This window comes from Dermacentor albipictus, chromosome 7 (genome assembly GCF_038994185.2).
Source record: "Dermacentor albipictus isolate Rhodes 1998 colony chromosome 7, USDA_Dalb.pri_finalv2, whole genome shotgun sequence".
Taxonomy (NCBI): Eukaryota; Metazoa; Arthropoda; class Arachnida; order Ixodida; family Ixodidae; genus Dermacentor; species Dermacentor albipictus.
In genome coordinates, this window is record NC_091827.1 from 74,138,655 (window position 1) to 74,156,533 (window position 17,879).

At 43.4% G+C, this 17,879-nt stretch overlaps 1 protein-coding gene across 1 annotated transcript in view; it reads left to right on the plus strand.

Annotated features, from left to right (window-relative positions):
• The window catches only part of LOC135916076 (uncharacterized), an 85,169-nt gene that overhangs the window by 36,218 nt on the left and 31,072 nt on the right, over positions 1-17,879 (plus strand). Inside the window, exon 5 of the mRNA XM_065449313.1 lies at positions 7,488-7,634. Within this exon, the coding sequence (XP_065305385.1) occupies positions 7,488-7,634 (147 nt within the window). The remainder of the gene's footprint in view (positions 1-7,487; positions 7,635-17,879) is intronic.

Sequence of the window (17,879 nt, forward strand, 5' to 3'; positions counted from 1 at the left end):
GTCGCGTAATCCCAAGTTTCAGAAACACGTTGAAGGGAGAGGCAGTAGAAGCGTTGGCTCGCCCCAGTTTGCGCTCTTCAGAACGCCAGCGTTGGGACAGCGAGCGTTCGTGGTCATCAAGTGAGATCTGTTCATGTTTGTCTGAGCGAGCATGACACCATGACTGCTAATTTAATAAGCGAATATGTGATGTTTTTCTGTAATTTACACAGCTGATAAAACCACGAACCTGACACCGTGTAGTTGTGCAATCCTTAAAAATTGATATGAATGTTTCGTTTTCGAGCGAAACAGACTCTCGAAAAGATTCTCCCTACAGTCTGCGTATTAAAAGTGGACGTGTAAGTGCCAAAAACCTTCGTCTATTAACAAGCTAATCGGGGATTCTAGAATATGTGCGTGGTAGAGTGACCTGCAGTCCGTTTTCCCTGTAGTGCGCGACCAAGCACGCAGTATTATATATAAATAAATATATATATATATATATATATATATATATATATATATATATATATATATATATATATATATATATATATAAGTGAATGCTGCATGCTGTGCGGTGTCAGTAAATGAGTCCTAGATTCTAAAACTGCAAGGTGAAAGTTGAGGGAGCGGTAGTTCTGGCTACCTTGTTAGTATGAAATAGTGTACCACTTATTTTAGTAGGACAAACCTTAAGGGCTATCGTTTTCAGGCGGGGCTGTTTCCGTCAGAGGTGATGAGACTAAACCCGTTTGAAACGCCACCGCACCCATTTAACGTTACAACAAATTGCCAGACAAATATTAAAACAAGAATTACAGCCCTTGCGCAGGCACATGAATTGCAGCTTTTCAGCTAGATTTTAGGAACGCCAGCCGGTTCATTAGAAAGGAATTACAACGATCAGTTGAATCATTCACAGAAAACGAACGAGTTAATTTTATATTTCAGCACTACTAAGTTAAAATAATCCTACAGGTCTTCCCGCTGAATTTCATCCAAGCGCCAGTCAATTTACTCCGTGCACCAGTTAATTTAGTCCAAGCGCCATTCAAATTAATCCAACTGGCAGTCATTTTATTCCAAGCGCAACACAATTTAGTTAAAGTACCATTGAATTTAATCCAAACACCAGCCGGATTAATCTGGATGGCTGTGAATTTAACCCAAGTAAGGCATTTCAAGAACCTTTGAATTTTAGGCAACTGAACTTTTGTGTTAATTGAAGGGTTGAGGCTTTACTCAACCATTATTTCATCAACAAAAAAGACCCGCAACTGTCGTTTCTGTTGCGCAATAATAGTTGAGTAATGGATTACCAACTTGCCGGAATGCTGCTCTCATTCAGTTCAGGCTTTAATTCCAGATACAAGGGCAAAGCGGGAGACCAATAGTGTCCCTACCACACAACGGATGACAGCCTTTTGACACATTTTTTTTTATATTTTGAGCGCTACTCAGAAGACAAATTTCCGCACACAAGCATGTGGAAATGTCGGCATTGGGTGGTTAAGAGAGTGAGTGACACTGGTATTAAGTCCTCGTCTACGCGTATAAACCAAAATAACAATAAGTATCTCAGAGGTGATCACTAGACATGGTAGGCCTTTATCACTACTAAATATGAATCACTTTTTCTACTGCTGCTCTCAGTAGCCTTCAGTTGAATACGTCGTCATTGAGAGTACTCAAATTATCATTAAATTAGCAATTGACTGCCTCATACACATAATAGGGCATACTTACTAGTGAGAACAAGTTACTTACTGTGTTTACTTCAGTGTTATTGCTGCTTTAGGCATTATAACATCATGCATATGAAATGACATGTCATAAAACTAGGTATCTATCGAAGTATCATTAAATGAGCACATTTTCTGCTAATAACGGCTACTAGAGTCTCTATTGTTGTGTTACTATAATGATTAACGTAGTTCAGTGTTAATCATAGAAAACAAATTAAAAGTTATGCAAACGGCGATTCAAGTTTTATATATACAGTTAGGAAGTGCTAGGACTGCATCACTAGTGATCATGAATCGTTCTACATTACGAGTTAGCAATGATAGCAGGCAAATATGTCATCGTTTCACCATAAGAGCCCAGAAATGAATGCGTTTGCAACACGTTAGAGTGCTACATCAAGCGTAAGAGTCGTAGCTGTAGTGCCAGCATGAATTGAAGTAGACGTAAGCTGACGAAATAAAAACGAACTGTTCTGCTAGCGGTCCTTTGTTTGAATCTTGCCATTGGACAATTTTATTTATGCTTCTTAATTAAAGCCAGTGTCTTTCTTAGCGACTTTCGCACCGCTCTACCCTATCGGGTATGCTTCAAACCTTTTTACTAGGCCGATCCCGGATGTAGTGGACAGCCGCTCCAATTAAATTACAGCATTTTGACGTTAGAGCTCTGTTATTGTTTCAAAGTTTGAAGCTTTAACTCTGAGACTATTTAAGAAAAAAATGCATGCACTGTCTGTGTTTTGTTTCATTACATTTGTATGTGGGTTGCAATGCTCAAAACTCTGGGGAATAATTTTGTCGAGAATGTAAGACCTGACATGAGCGACTTTAGTGATAGAATGGTGGGGCAAGATAACACACAAATACCACATGTCATACAGCATGGCCTTGCGTATAGTAAACATTTAACTAAATATGGACTAAAAATCACGGCGACACCGACGGCAACGACAGCGTTTAAAATTCGCTTGGAGTGCCGGTATAATTCACTTCGCCATAAAATGCTCATTCACTGACATATCCAAAGATATCGATGACAGTGTGCACAAATATTGGTTATAAGGGTTGATAATCGTTATACTGGTTGGATCAACCTTCATAATATTGATAATGACACCGGGCTGCATGGAGATGAACAAGAGGCACAATGCTTACGCATACTTAGAAAACTCCCAGAGGAGTGTCGGCGTGAAATATTTGTTTTTCGTAATCAAGCAATTGAATTTTTTTTCGGACGCTATATTCGTCTACTATCGCGCTCAGTACGAGCTACAACGCGAAAGCGCATGGCAAACGGTCGCCTGTTCTAGCTCCTACTGAACATGATAGTACATTGACGTTGCAAGTAAGACAGAAACAAACTTTAAGAGGAAGCTGTACCTCCGGAACTCCACCTCTATATAGATGAAATGGAATATGTTACATCATTTTGCTTGCCAACCACAGCACCAAACTTGTTGAGTCTTTTTGCATCAAAAGAAAGTTGAAGTCTACTGACTGTGGCAAATGCATTAGTTATTTAGGTTATCATTTACTCTTAAGTCTTGCACGTCGTAAAATTTCTACGCGCCGAAGCATCAAGTTCACAACTTTGTAAGTCATTAAAATGAAAAATAATAACTCAAGTTTGTAAACTGCACCACTTCAGACCTCTTAAGGCGACAACATTAATGTGTTATACAGCTCGGTGAAGTATATCGCAAATTTGTGAGTAGGACGTTTGCGAAAGCGTTGTAAACATTGTAACAAATTGCCGTGAGCTATAGACAGCTGTATCTAATTTGGGCGCCTCAGATGCTCCAACAGATGCAGTTTACAGAACGCCGATATCGGCTCTTGTCACAGAGCTAAAGATTTTAAACATTTTGGATTAGTGCTTTCTTTTTGAAATTTCAATATTATCGGCAAATTGCTTTAAATGTCAAAAGCGGTAAATTGAAATTCTCCTACCTACAGCCCGTATATTTCTCCTTTACGTTTCAAGTGCAAAGAATTGCATTCAAATTGATTGAGCGATTGTTTAAAGAGAGCATTTCTGCGTTTCACAAATATATGAATAAATCTGAGTTGGCCCGAGTTAAGCCATCCTCTTCATACTGCAACAGGGGAGCGCTCGAACTGCTCTACCGTGCTCCCCCACAGGAGAAAGAGGATTAGGGCAAAGCCGGAAGAGAGGAAACCAGGTGGCACGTGGAAGGATCACGGGAGAATATGTCTAAAGGAGGCTGCTCTAAACTTAATGGCCTTAATTCCGTAGCCTATGCATGCACTTCCGTGAGCTTGGCAATGATTTAGCGTACGTAGTAATGCAGTGAAATACCGATATAATAAAACGTTTTGAACCTCTGAAATGCTTTGGTATATAGGTCACTTCGTCGAAAATTTCGCACGCAGTACCACTGACAATAGAGAAGGCTAAGTACTATTTGCAAAAAAAAATTGCACAAAATCGAGAGACAGTGAATTATGCCAATAGTTTTCTTCTCTACATTTAGTTCTACGGAATCATCGACTGTAGCTGAAGTTATGGCAGTGAGGTTCACGCCAAGCACTGCGGCGAAGTCTCGAGGTGACTCAAGCCATAGCTGCAGAGCGTCGAACGGTACCCCCGTCAAAAGTGTTGCTTAGTTTGCAGACAAACTGCTGCCTTTGTCAGCATTTGCCTCAATCCCGTCATTGGTTGCCTGGAGGATGTTTCCGAGCAGGTGATCACGTCAGATAAAAGTAAGAGAGAGCAAAGAGGAATGGTAAGGGAGGGGGTGGAGGAAGGCTACCTTAACTATTGCGATGTCTGAACCCTGGCGCATGGTGGCTGTCTTACGTGAGCTGTTCTTCGTAGCTACTACGCAGGGATGCGGTGAGGCCTCTACGTGTGCTCGTTGTAAAGAAAAAAATCGGCCCTGGGAGTCGTCTATATTCCTAAGATGTAGTGGCAATTTGTTGTAGGGGTCTTCGCTCTCGATGCACTTACGATACGCGCGATGTCTAGGAATTCGGCCAGGACTTACGAAGTCCTTCGCCATACAGAGCATCTCGCTGTAGAGGCGTTCCACTGTAGTCGCTTATTCACTTCGTGAACTTTCCAGTTGGCGTTCTTTCGCCATCCCTGGTCATTGCGCAAAAAAGAACTTATACTCATCATCATCATCAACTTTCTAGTTCTTACAATGTGCGTTAACCATATAGTTAGGCTGAAAGGTCGGCAACGACTGGGATACTAAACAACAACACTGGGATAATAGGCGATAATTAAGATCTAATAATTCTGAGGCTGGACTCACAAAGTATTCTCAGAAAAAAAAAATGCCAGTGACCAGCACTTTTCATATCACGTCAGTTACGATTTCGGTCCCCCCTTAGTTTTTTCAATGAACCGATCTTACGTATGCAAGCTGCTTTGTGAAACTGCGCGTATATCGCCTAGAAAGGATAACCCTGTGGTCACTCAAGAAAAACTTGTTAACAATGTCGCATTGTAGTGACGGTGAGGAAACAAACACTGCGAAAAGGGTGACTTGCGCATCCTTCACCTCATACCGCATACGCTTGCGGAGAAATAAAAGCAACACTCGAACCACATTGTTGGGGGCGGACAGTCCTCGGTCGTCAAATCTAATACCACGGGCCAATTATGCGCGTCGTCCGTTATTTATACATTTCTCACCGAACATTTCAGGGTGATCCCTTTTGCAGTTCGAGAAAACTTACAAATGATCTTCTGCGTGATATTTTTTCAGAATCATCAGCCTATTTTAGGTCCAATGCAGGAAGAAGGCATCCCCTTGCGATCTGCAAGGGGATGCCTACCCCTGTCTTGCGTAATCGTTTCAGACTAGTGCCCGCGAATTTCCTAATTTCATCGCCCCACCTAGTCTTCTGACATGCTCGACTGCCCTTCCCTTCTCTTCGTACCCATTCTGTAACCCTAATGGTCCAGCGGGTATCTAACCTGCGCATTACGTGACTTGCCCAGCTGGATTTTTTCTCTTAATATCAATTAAAATAACGGCTGTCTGATTAAAAGCGTTATTTTTATGGCTTTTATTGTTATGCCTAGCATTCTTCGTTCCATTGCTCTTTGCGCGGTCCTTGACTTGTTCTCGAGCTTCTTTGTCAGTCTCCAAGTCCTTGCTCCATATGTCAGCACCAGTAAAATTCACTGATTGTACATCTTACTCTTCAGTGATAGTGGTAAGCTTCCAGTAAGAAGCTGACAATGTCTGCGGTGTGCTCTCCAAGCCATTTTTATTCTTTGTACACTTCCTTCTCATGATCAGTGTTGCCTGTGAGTAATTGACTTAGGTAAATGTACTCTTACACAGACTTTAGCGGCCAACTGACGATCCTGAACTCTTGTTCCCTTGCCCGGCTATGCATCACTGCCTTTGTCTTCTGCATATCAGCGTACTGTATACTGCATACTGCATACTGCATCAGCATTCTGCATACTGCAGGAATCAGCAGAAAGTACCAAATCAATTTCATTGCCCGTTTCACCATTACGACTTTTTCACATCCACTTTCTGTTGCTACGCTTTCTCAAGAAGGTGTTCATTATTCGCAGCTTATTCTTTTCCACGAATTCTATCAGCATCCCTCCTCAAGATTTCATATAATCGACACCGTAGTTACCAATTGCTTGTTCGTCAGACGGCTTTTTCCACACTTTTGCATTGAAGTCCCCCATTACTACAGTATACTGAGTTTGCACTTTACTCATCGTCAATTCAACATCTTAATAAAACTGACGTACTTAATCATCATCATGACTGTATGTTGGAGCGTAGGCTTGTACTTCTTTTAATCTGTACATTTTATTAAGTTTCGCTACGACTATTTCTACCCTGTCATTTATGCTGTAGAATCGTCAATGTTGGCCGCTACGTCCTTATGGATTAGGAATCCTACCCCGTATTGCATCTTATCTGCGAGACCTCTATAGCAGAGGCATCCGAGACATGGCCTTTGGTCAGTGCTGTACAAGCCTCACCAGCTCTTCTAATCTCACTAAGGCCAATAATATCCCAAACACTGCCTGATAGTTGGTCAAAGTGTCCTGCTAAGCTAGCCTCACTAGACAGAGTTCGGGTGTGTTAAAGGTTGCCAGGGTCTGCAAATGCTCTATGCTAATATCTACTATCATAACTGCTGGTTAGTGCGCGTAGATTTATTCTTATTTTGAGACGAGCTCTGAACTAAGCACCCCTACCCGATATAGGGAAAAATGGCACTAATGGTTTCTTTTGAAACCAGGCTCTTGCGTAGAATCGCGCTTTATGATGTAGGCCATTTTCATAAGCACTTGCATAGTTCGAGCTTCCCTTACTGTTGGACGCGTGAATATGACCATGAGAAAGAGCGCCAGTAAGTATGTAACGCGTGCCTTAGTACGCAGAAACTATTTTCTGGGGACAATTTCTTGAAGCGTCCTCTGTAAAATATCATGCAAGAACTCGTCATGCAAGAACTTGCTCCAACAGTGAAACTTGTTGCCCAATTGCTGGAAATGAACTTTGTATTCTAAACCTAATGTACCTGCATGTCGTTAAATTACTCAACAAGATCTTCACAGAGAACAAGAAGTAGTACACACTTCGTAGCAGTAATTATTTTTCCAGTACATATAACGGGGAGCGTTTTCGCAGTGTCGGTCACAAAAAAAACACAAGTGAAAATTCCTTCTCATTCATTACCAATCTTAACTAATAAAAAGGAATGCATTTGATATATCTCAAGATTATCTTTATTTTCTTGCAGTTGCTCAGTCTGAAAGAAGACCTCGTCATGGTGGGCACAACGACTACAATATTCGACCAAAACACCCTCAGATGCTTTGTGTCCTCGCTGGTGGAACCCGTTAATTACAACTATCACCGTTACGTGAAGTATCAACAATTCGTTAATGTGAGTTGATTCGGGCTTCTCGTCCCCGCAGGGGCGTCTGCGTAAGCAGGCCTTTGGTTTGTTGCGACACCACGTACCCGAGCACACGAGGGTTGGGCCCTCCCGCGTGTAGCCGTGCGCGGCTTGGCCGTGTCCGGGGAAAGGGGATCCTGGAGGTGGAGCCGATGCTGGGTGTTCGCACCTTTAGGGCCCGTCGGCGGAGGCAACACATTTCTTTGGCCTCTGCTTCACGCAGACGGCACCCCCAGACTGACCCACCAGGGGGAATCGGCAGTCGCCTTTTCCTGTCCTCCTCTCCAATCTTCGTGTTTCTGTCTCGCCTTTTTCATCTTTCCTGTCTTCTCACCACTTCTCCTCACTTCCTAGTTTCCCGGCGGCAAGGGTTAACCTTGTGTAGCTAGCCAGCCTTGGTTATGCTGTATTTGGTTATTTATTTATTTATTTACAAATACTGCAGGCCCTATTCGGGCCCAAGCAGGAGTGGTTACATCAATAGTAACAAACAAGGCTAGAAATAATAACAAAAAAACAGAATACAGAACAATAATAAAGATATATAGAATCTAATATACAGGAACATCAGCCTTTGAAATTTAGACCTATGAACATGAATACGATATAGGAACAACAGTTGTAGTTTGCAACTCAACAACAAGTACTGACAAACAATGTACACACAACAGGTCATTCAATTCAGCATGTTCACCTAATTTTATTACAAAACACAGACAATGATTAATTAATTTCTTTCCCTATGTGCATGCTATTAATCAAAAGAAAAACCATTCACAAGATGAACAAACGATTGTGTGGTATTAGCACTAACTATTTCTTGTGGTAATTTATTCCACAATGAAATAGCATGAGGAAACAGGGAGTATTGATGCATGCTAAGGTGACTGAATGGTTGCCTAACTGTTTTGTTGTGTTGTGTACGGGCAAAGCGTATTGGCGCCTCGGTTATGTGACGTTCGCGCTGTATGTTAAAGTGACCATGGTAAAGCTGATAAATAAATTTTAATCTGGATACCATTCTGCGATGATCGAGTTTTTTCAGCTTCGCTTTGTCTCGAAGAACTGATACGCTGGAGAAGCGCGAATAGGTAGAATAAATGAACCTCAATGCCATGTTCTGCACCCTTTCTATTTTTTTAATTAAATATTGCTGATACGGACTCCAGATTAGGTCCGCATATTCTAATTTTGGCCTAATGAGAGCTTTGTATGCTGTTAACTTTACAGCAGGTGACGCATGACGTAGTTTTCGTTTTAAAAATGCCAGCTTTTTCAGTGCGTTACTGCAAACATTATCTATATGAGGTTCCCAACTCAAATTACTTGTGAGTGTAACACCCAAATACTTCACCTGGTTAGTTTTTTTAATATAAGCATTTTTAATGGTGTAAGCAAATTGTAAAGGTTCTTTTTTGTTACTAAATGTTATGCTTGCCGTTTTCGAAGTATTGAGTTTCAAGCCCCATTTATCACACCATGCACTGATTGATTGCAATGCATCATTTAGTCTGACTTGATCAGCGTGTTGATTTATGCTGGAATAAAGGACACAATCGTCCGCAAACAGTCGGATCTTTACAGGAGGTTGCACTGAAAAATAGATGTCGTTGATATAGACCAGAAACAACAATGGACCGAGCACCGACCCCTGTGGTACTCCTGAGTGTACATCTAGTGTATCAGAGATGCAGTCGTTAACGGCCACGTATTGTTTCCTTGAAGCTAAGTAACCTGCTATCCAGCGAACAATGTTGTCTTCAATACCAATAGCATGCAGTTTCGTTACTAAATCATCATGTGGAACAACGTCGAACGCTTTTGAAAAGTCTAAAAACACTGCGTCAATCTGACCCTTCAAATTTAGGGAATTTACGAAATCATCGGTTATCTCGGCTAGCTGAGTTGCAGTGGACAGACCGGACCTAAAGCCATGTTGATTGTCATGAAGCAGTTGGTTATTTTCTAGATGTATCATAATCGCCTTAAATATAATATGTTCTAACATCTTACAAATTGTGGATATTAGGGAAACTGGTCTGTAGTTGTTTAATTCTAATGGTGATCCAGTCTTGTGAATTGGGACTATCCTTGCGGAGCGCCAGTCATCGGGTATCACACAAGATTCTAACGAGACTATATATATTTTATACAAATACTCTGCTACCCAGGTCGCATATCTGTTAAGAAACACGTTTGATATTTCGTCAGGACCAGGTGATTTTTTTATATCAAGTGTACGCAAAAGGTGAAGAATACCCTCTTTGCTTAAGTTTACTTCAGGCATCGGTTCAAGAAGTGCATAAGATGGCAAATGTGCGTGTGACGCCGTCAGCGTGAAAACGGACTGGTAGAATGCGTTGAATTTTTCAGAAATTATGGAGGGGTCATCGATGATTACGCCCGATTCTTTTATTTCTGTGATACCGCTTTTATCTTTAGACAAATAACGCCAAAATTTTTTGGGTTGTTCTAACATGAAAGAGGACAGAGTGCAGGAAAAAAATTGGTTTCTTGCTGCGTGCACTTTTTCCTGAAATGTTTGTACAAGACTTGGAAGCTGTTGTTTGTCACCACGTTTGCGACAGCGTTTAATCTTGCGTTTTAGATGAATCAAATCACGATTCATCCATGGGTAGTCCCTGTTGACACGTTTCTTTTTTAAAGGCACATAACTGCGCTCACAATGAAATATCATTTCTTTAAAACATGACCATAGCTCCTTGACATCTCTTATTTCATTAAAATATGGGAACATGGATTCCATATAGCCGACTACTGCATTGTCATCCGCGTGCGTGTAGTCCCTGATAAAAATGTCAGAAGGCTTGACGGGTGATCGTGAGCCAGAAATAGGACATGTTAACACGAGTAACTTATGATCAGATATCCCATCTCTGATACTAACAGAGCAGTTTGGGAGCGAACTGCTTGCAAACGCAAGGTCAAGAATAGAAGAAGAATTGGAAATCCTGGTAGTTTCGGAAACAAGTTGGTTTAAGGAAAAGGTAAACGCAGTTAGTAGTAGAGGCTCAGCATTTTTAGAATCCTTGCCGTCGTGGGAAAGACTGGACCAATTAATGCCGGGTAAGTTGAAATCGCCAGTGATAAAGATGTTTGAGCGTGAATTGGTATTTCGCAGCAAGTAATCATATAGTGCTTCTATATACTCAGGGGGAGCATTCGGAGGACGATAGACACCACCCAAAGTTATATTCTTATCGAAAAATTTCAATTTGCACCATATGCTTTCGTGATTGTTGATACCATCTAAGCGAGTAAATTTAATGTTGTTTTTTATCGCAATTGCAACTCCGCCACCACGTGATCCTCTGTCTCTACGGATTAGTGTGTAGGAAGATGGAACTATTTCACTATTTTGCACATCTGAATGTAGCCAGGTTTCTGTAATCACTAAAACATGTGGCTGATAAGTTAAAATTACATCTTCAAGTAACTGCACCTTATTAAGAACGCTGCGTGCATTGAGTGAAACAAGCCGGAGCGTCTTGCTAGACACTTGTCATTTCTTAGCTCTCTGACGGGTGGTCGCACGAGTGGACTGAGAAGGCAACTGTTGGGATTTCGCAGACGCAGTGGATTGGGATAACTCTACTCTGCAATTTCTAAGTGTGTCCCATACATACAGCTTGCCATCGACTTTCAGCTTATCAAAAACTAGTGAAACTTTAGAACCACTGTCCTTTGCTTCAGCGGCAGACCGCCATAATTTCGCACGTATATCACGAATCTTTTTAGAAAAGTCCTCCGAAATGGCTATTTCTGTACCTTTTAATTTGAAGCACGAAGACAGAACCTTAGTTTTGTCGATGTAGTTATAAAACCTCAGAATGATAGGACGCGGACGCTGTGTGTTTTTGGCGCCAATTCTGTGGATGCGCTCTATGGAATTGATTTCAACACCCAGGACGTTCTTGACAATTTCTTCGTTTACTTTCCGTTCCAGTTCTTTTGAGTCTTCTCCCTCCTTTTCTTTTACGCCATAAACCAAAATGTTGTTGCGCCGACTTCTATTTTCGAGGTCTTCGACCTTTGCAGTTAACTCAAGAACTAGTTTGGTAGCGTTTCTGCAAGCTTCATCACACTTTTCCAACCTTTGCTCGCTTTTCTCGATTCGGCAAAGTTCTTGCTCAATAGTTGTAATCTTAGCTTGAATACCTTCGACCGTTGATTCAACCTGTTTCAAGTTTGTAGTCAGTGCGACTAGAGTCTTATTTGTCTTGGTTTGCTCTTTCAAAATTTTTTTCAGTAATTCACTGTTTAAGTGCGTCTCGGACTCAGAATCAGAAGGACCAGGGTTTAGTTCTACATCGCCGGAGGTTACTAGCAACAATCTGATCACATGCACGCAATCAAACAATAAACAGAGCAAACACTGGGGGCTTGGCAACACCGTCAATGTGACTGAATCGTCTCTAATAGAAGAAATTAAATATTTGTCACCAACCTGGACAAAAAGAATTGGGATAAGCATCCGTCTGCCAGCGGTGTCACCAAGCCCACTGAAAGAATCTTCCAACAGGCTCCGGTATTTATACTTGAATTCGCCAGTGTTCGATGATGTCACCGAGTTGATAAGATGACACGCCTGGTGCACATAGGGCGTCGGATCTTGAAGGTTGCTTGACGATGCCGCGATGATCCTGTCAGCTGGCGCATGCTCGTCAGAGGAAGCAATTTCCACGGCAGGGTTCCTTGATCCTACGGCGAAATGCGCCCTCCAAGTAATCTGGACAAAAAGAATTGGGATAAGCATCCGTCTGCCAGCGGTGTCACCAAGCCCACTGAAAGAATCTTCCAACAGGCTCCGGTATTTATACTTGAATTCGCCAGTGTTCGATGATGTCGCCGAGTTGATAAGATGACACGCCTGGTGCACATAGGGCGTCGGATCTTGAAGGTTGCTTGACGATGCCGCGATGATCCTGTCAGCTGGCGCATGCTCGTCAGAGGAAGCAATTTCCACGGCAGGGTTCCTTGATCCTACGGCGAAATGCGCCCACCAAGTAATCTGGACAAAAAGAATTGGGATAAGCATCCGTCTGCCAGCGGTGTCACCAAGCCCACTACATAGCAGCGATGTACGGCTGGCGTTGGCAGGGTTCCTCTAGCAGGAACTCCTGTCACGCCCCCCTGTTGGGCTCCATGATGGGTGGTCGGCATCGCGGCCGAACACCCAACTTTACTTATGGAAAACGCTTTTCCTAAACTCCCTGATCGCCCTCAGAAACAACGGCGCACCGAAGAGGTCTTTCAGTTTTTTGGATGCCAAGTCCACAATTTTCCTCGTTTTCATGTGATCCACGCAGAAAAACCAGCTAAACAAGTGCGAAAAATCTCCCCGTTCCTTGTATCTAAGTCTCTTACCAAAGTTTTTGGTCCAGGATATAAGGTGTCGAGGATGGCTGGCGGTGACCTCCTCCGGGAGCTCCGCGACCAGAAGCAATTTGAGCAACGGCCTCACCTAGTATCATTTGGGGAGACCCAAGTAGTAGTAACCTCACACCGCACGATGAATACCTCCCGTGGCGTTGTCTCGGACGATGATTTGCTAGTGCTCACTGAGGCTGAGCTCTTGGAGGGCTTCAGCGAACAGAATGTTATAAATGTCAAAGTAGTAAGATGAGGCGAGTAGGTAAAGAAACTGCGACCAAACACCTAATACTCACCTTCAATTCAAGTGTCCTGCCCGAGTCAATCGAGGCCGGGTACATCAAGCTCCGTGTAAGACCATACGTGCCAAATCCCCTCCGATGTTTCAAGTGCCAGCGTTTTCGCCACAGTTCGCAGAGCTGCTGAGGCCACCAAACTTGTGCGAAATGCAGCGCGCATGAACACTCCTCTGAAGCTTGTGAGAATTCTCTCCACTGTGTAAATTGTTATCGGGAGCACGCCGCGTACTCGCGGTCGTGTCCATCGTGGAAGAAAGAAAAAGAAATCGTAACTATCAAAGTAAAAGAGAATATCTCATTCAAGGAAGCAGGCAGGCGGGTTTTATACCTGCCGAAGAAACGTTTTGCCGATGTGACGCGTCAGGGGGCAGCGTCCCAATGGTCTCCGGCGGCTGTCCTTCCCACACCCAGTGAGGCGGCAGTGACGTCATCGGCCCCCGCGGCAGCTGTAGCTAACGCTGCTACGCAAACACAGCAGACGGGGCCATCGACCCCGAAGGTGGGCGCAGCCGAGGCTGCCCCAACCTCCCCGGCCCCTTCCAGTGCTGGCAACAGCAGGTGCAGCCAAATGCCTCAGTGAGTCCCATCGACCTCCGGGCTGGTGGGCGCAGGGGTCTTGCCCTCCAAGGCGGGACTCTCTCTTGTAACTTCTCGCTCGCAAGAGCACGTGTCCGGCGCCTCATAAGAGGCAATGGACACTACACCTGTCCTCAAGGTGCTCCAAACGCCTAAGGAGCGGCGAGGCTCCCTCGAACGCTCCAGACAGGGCAGAACCCCCGTTACAGGGCCTCGAAAGAGCTCTGTAACCTAAGGCATCACCTCCGTTTCCTTACAAACAGCACTTATTTACTTTCAAAATGGATACACAAATTATTCGATGGAACGTCAGAAGTCTTCTTAGGAACCTTGATGACGTGCAAGAGCTTATCCAAAAACACAATCCAAAAGTGCTGTGTCTACAGGAAACACACTTAAAATCACAACACACAAACTTTCTCCGACCGTATGTCAAGTTCCGTAAAGATCGCGATGATGCTGTCGTATCATTTGGCGCTGTTGCCATTTTTATTCATAAAAGTATTTCCTGGCAGCATTTACAGCACCAAACGCCCTTGAAGTAGTGGCGGTTCGACCTGTTCTCCTAAACAAACTCATCACCATTAGCTCTCTTTACATGCCCCCACATTACAAATTAACGAAACATAAGTTCCAATCCTTTATAGATCAATTGCCAGAACCTTATGTTGTTCTTGGCGATTTCAATGCGCACAGCTCCCTGTAGGGCGACTCTCGTATAGATGCGCGAGGTTGTCTTGTTGATCAGTTCCTTTTTTCTTCTGGTGCGTGCCTTCTGAATAAGAAGAAACCCACTTAGAAGTGTCTTGCAAACAATACCTTTTCTTCAATTGATCTGAGCATAGTTTCTGCGTCCATACTGCCTGAATTCGAATGGGAAGTTACGAACAATCCTTACGGAAGCGACCACTTCCCCATACTATTAAGAACACCCAAAGAAAACGAATATCCACCACAGGCTCCCAGGTGGAAGATTGACACAGCAGACTGGGAGAAATTCCGAAACTTAACTAGTATATCATGGGAAGACATGTCTTCTTTAGATATCGATGCTGCTGTGGAGTACTTCACAGCCTTCATAATAGATGCCGGATCTAAATGCATACGTGAAGTGGCTCCGCATCCAAACTGCATGTCCCGTGGTGGAACGATGAATGCAGAATCGCACGTAGGAATCAAAACAAAGCGTGGGGGTTGCTACGCGCTTCGCCCACTGCAGAAAATCTTGTCAACATTAAAAACGTAAAGTCCCAAGGTAGGAGAACCCGCCGACCGGCCACAAGAGAAAGCTGGTAGAAGTATTTATCGAGCATTAACTCGCTTACAGATGAGGCCAAAGTCTGGAACTTGGTAAATAGAATTAGAGGGCGACAAACATATTCACTCCCACTAGTAAATACACAGGGCGATACACTGCAAGATCAGGCAGACTCACTTGGGGAGCACTTTGAGAGCGTATCAAGTTCAAATCATTATTCACAATCCTTCCTGAAATATAAACAAATAGAAGAACGTAAACCATTAACAAGAAAATGTCGACAGAATGAGCCTTACAATCGTCCTTTTAGTATTGCCGAATTGAGAGCTGCCTTGAGCGCATGTAAGAGCTCTGCACCAGGATCCGATAGAATGATCTATGAAATGCTCAAAAACTTACACAATGACAAGCAAGTTACACTACTCACACTTTTCAACACCATCTAGGATGCAGAGTACCTTCCAACCGCATGGAAGGAAGCCATTGTGGTCCCTGTTTTGAAACAAGGCAAAGACCCTTCCTCAGTGGCAAGTTACCACCCGATAGCCCTCACAAGTTGCATTTGTAAGGTGTTTGAAAAAATGATAAATCGGCGACTCATTCATTTCCTTGAACAGAGCAAAATGCTTGATCCTTATCAGTGCGGCTTCCGAGAAGGGCGTTCACAACCGATCATCCCGTACGTGTTGAAAGGAATATCCGGGACGCATTTATACATAAACAGTTATTCCTATCGATATTTCTCGATATGGAAAAGGCGTATGACACGACGTGGCGTTACGGAATCTTAAGAGGCCTGTCAGAAATGGGCATCCACGGTAATATGCTTAAGATAATAGAAAGCTATCTGTCCAATCGTACCTACCGGGTAAATGTCGGCAATGCACTCTCACGTCCTTTTATGCAAGAAACGGGTGTACCCCCAGGAGGCGTGCTCAGCTGCACGCTCTTTATCGTGAAGATGAACACGCTTCGTGCTTCATTACCGACGGCCATCATTTACTCTGTCTACGTGGATGACATTCAAATAGCTTTCAAATCTTGTAACCTCGCAGTCTGCGAGAGACAGGTACAGCATGGCCTGAGGAAAGTGTCAATGTGGGCAGACAGGAATAGATTTAAGATCAATCCTAACAAAAGCTCTTGTGTTCTTTTTACAAGAAAGAGAGGACTTATCCCAGATCCTTGCATAGAACTGTGTGGACAACCGATACCTGTAAAGAAACAACACAAATTTCTAGGTGTCATACTTGACTACAGACTCACTTTCGGACTTACTTACAGACTCACTCACGGAGTTCTGCACAGACGCATCAAAGTCACACGACGGGGTGTCCTATGCAGCCATAGGTCCATCCTTCTCGGAAACCGATGTACTGCATCCGGAAACTAGTATCTTTACGGCTGAGGCCTACGCACTGCTGTCCATCGCAAAGCATATAAATAAATAAAAACTCCAGAAATCAGTTATATATACGGACTCCCTTAGTGTTGTGAAGGCCTTGATGTCTTTCTGTAACCACAAAAATCTGGTAATTAATGAACTCTACTCCGTACTCTGTAAATCATATATTTCTAACCAACATGTGATTATATGCTGGGTGCCTGGACATAGGGGCATCGAGGGTAACGTTCTTGCGGACCAGATGGCCACATCATTTTCATTGCATGCAGTTAATCCTACTGCTTCGGTCCCTGTCACAGACCTGAAGCCTTTCTTAAGAAGGAAAGTGCGAAACCACTGGCAACATATGTGGGACGCAGAAGTAAATAACAAACTGCATGTGATAAAGCCACAGTTAGGTTCTTGGCCCTCCGTAACAAAATCACGGCGAACAGATGTCCTATTCTGTCGCCTCAGAATAGGACACGCATTCGGCACGCATAGCTTCATACTCACTAAAAATTATCCTCCAACCTGCGGTAGATGCGGGGGGAGGCTGACCATCCTCCACGTCCTCCTGGAGTGTCGGTCAGCCGAATCTGAGAGAAGGAAACATTTTTCCCTAGCATACCGGCAGCACATCCCCCTACATCCCGTAATGCTACTCCGCCCAGAACCTTTATTTGACACCAACACAGTCCTAAGTTTTCTGAAAGAGGTTGTCTTGCATGTTGTTAGCCCCACATGTTCGTAGCGGGTCCTCTCTTCAAAGGATGCCGCAGCACATGCCTCTAGGCCCTTGTGTTTCAAGGGCCCTGGCGAGGCAGCTGTGCTCCAAGTAATTTTCCCATCTCATATATTTTCTATTTTACATCATTCTTCTACGATGTATTTTGGTCTTTATAGTATTCGTCATTAGTCATCGCCATAATTTTATAGCACGTAGATTTTACGCACTTACAGCGACTGTTTTTAGGCCACTTTACAGCGAAGTCACATCTTCTTTACAGAACTCATCATTCCACCACGAAATCACTAACACTGTCTTGGCGCTCTTTGGCCATATCTGGCCCTTACGCTATTAAACCACACACATTTATTCATTCATTCATTTGCGCTTCTCGAAACTTAGAGGAGCGCCCCCTTTATCGCTAGGGGATACGAGCTCGGAACCACGCGACGGGAAACACGACGAGCCACAACGTGTGATATGTATTTATTTCTGAGAATGCTTCGGAAAAGGGTCGTGAGAATGTTGCGTTAGAACCGCCGAACGATAAGGCTCTAGGCGGTAAAAACTCTTTCAAACATTATTTGAAATG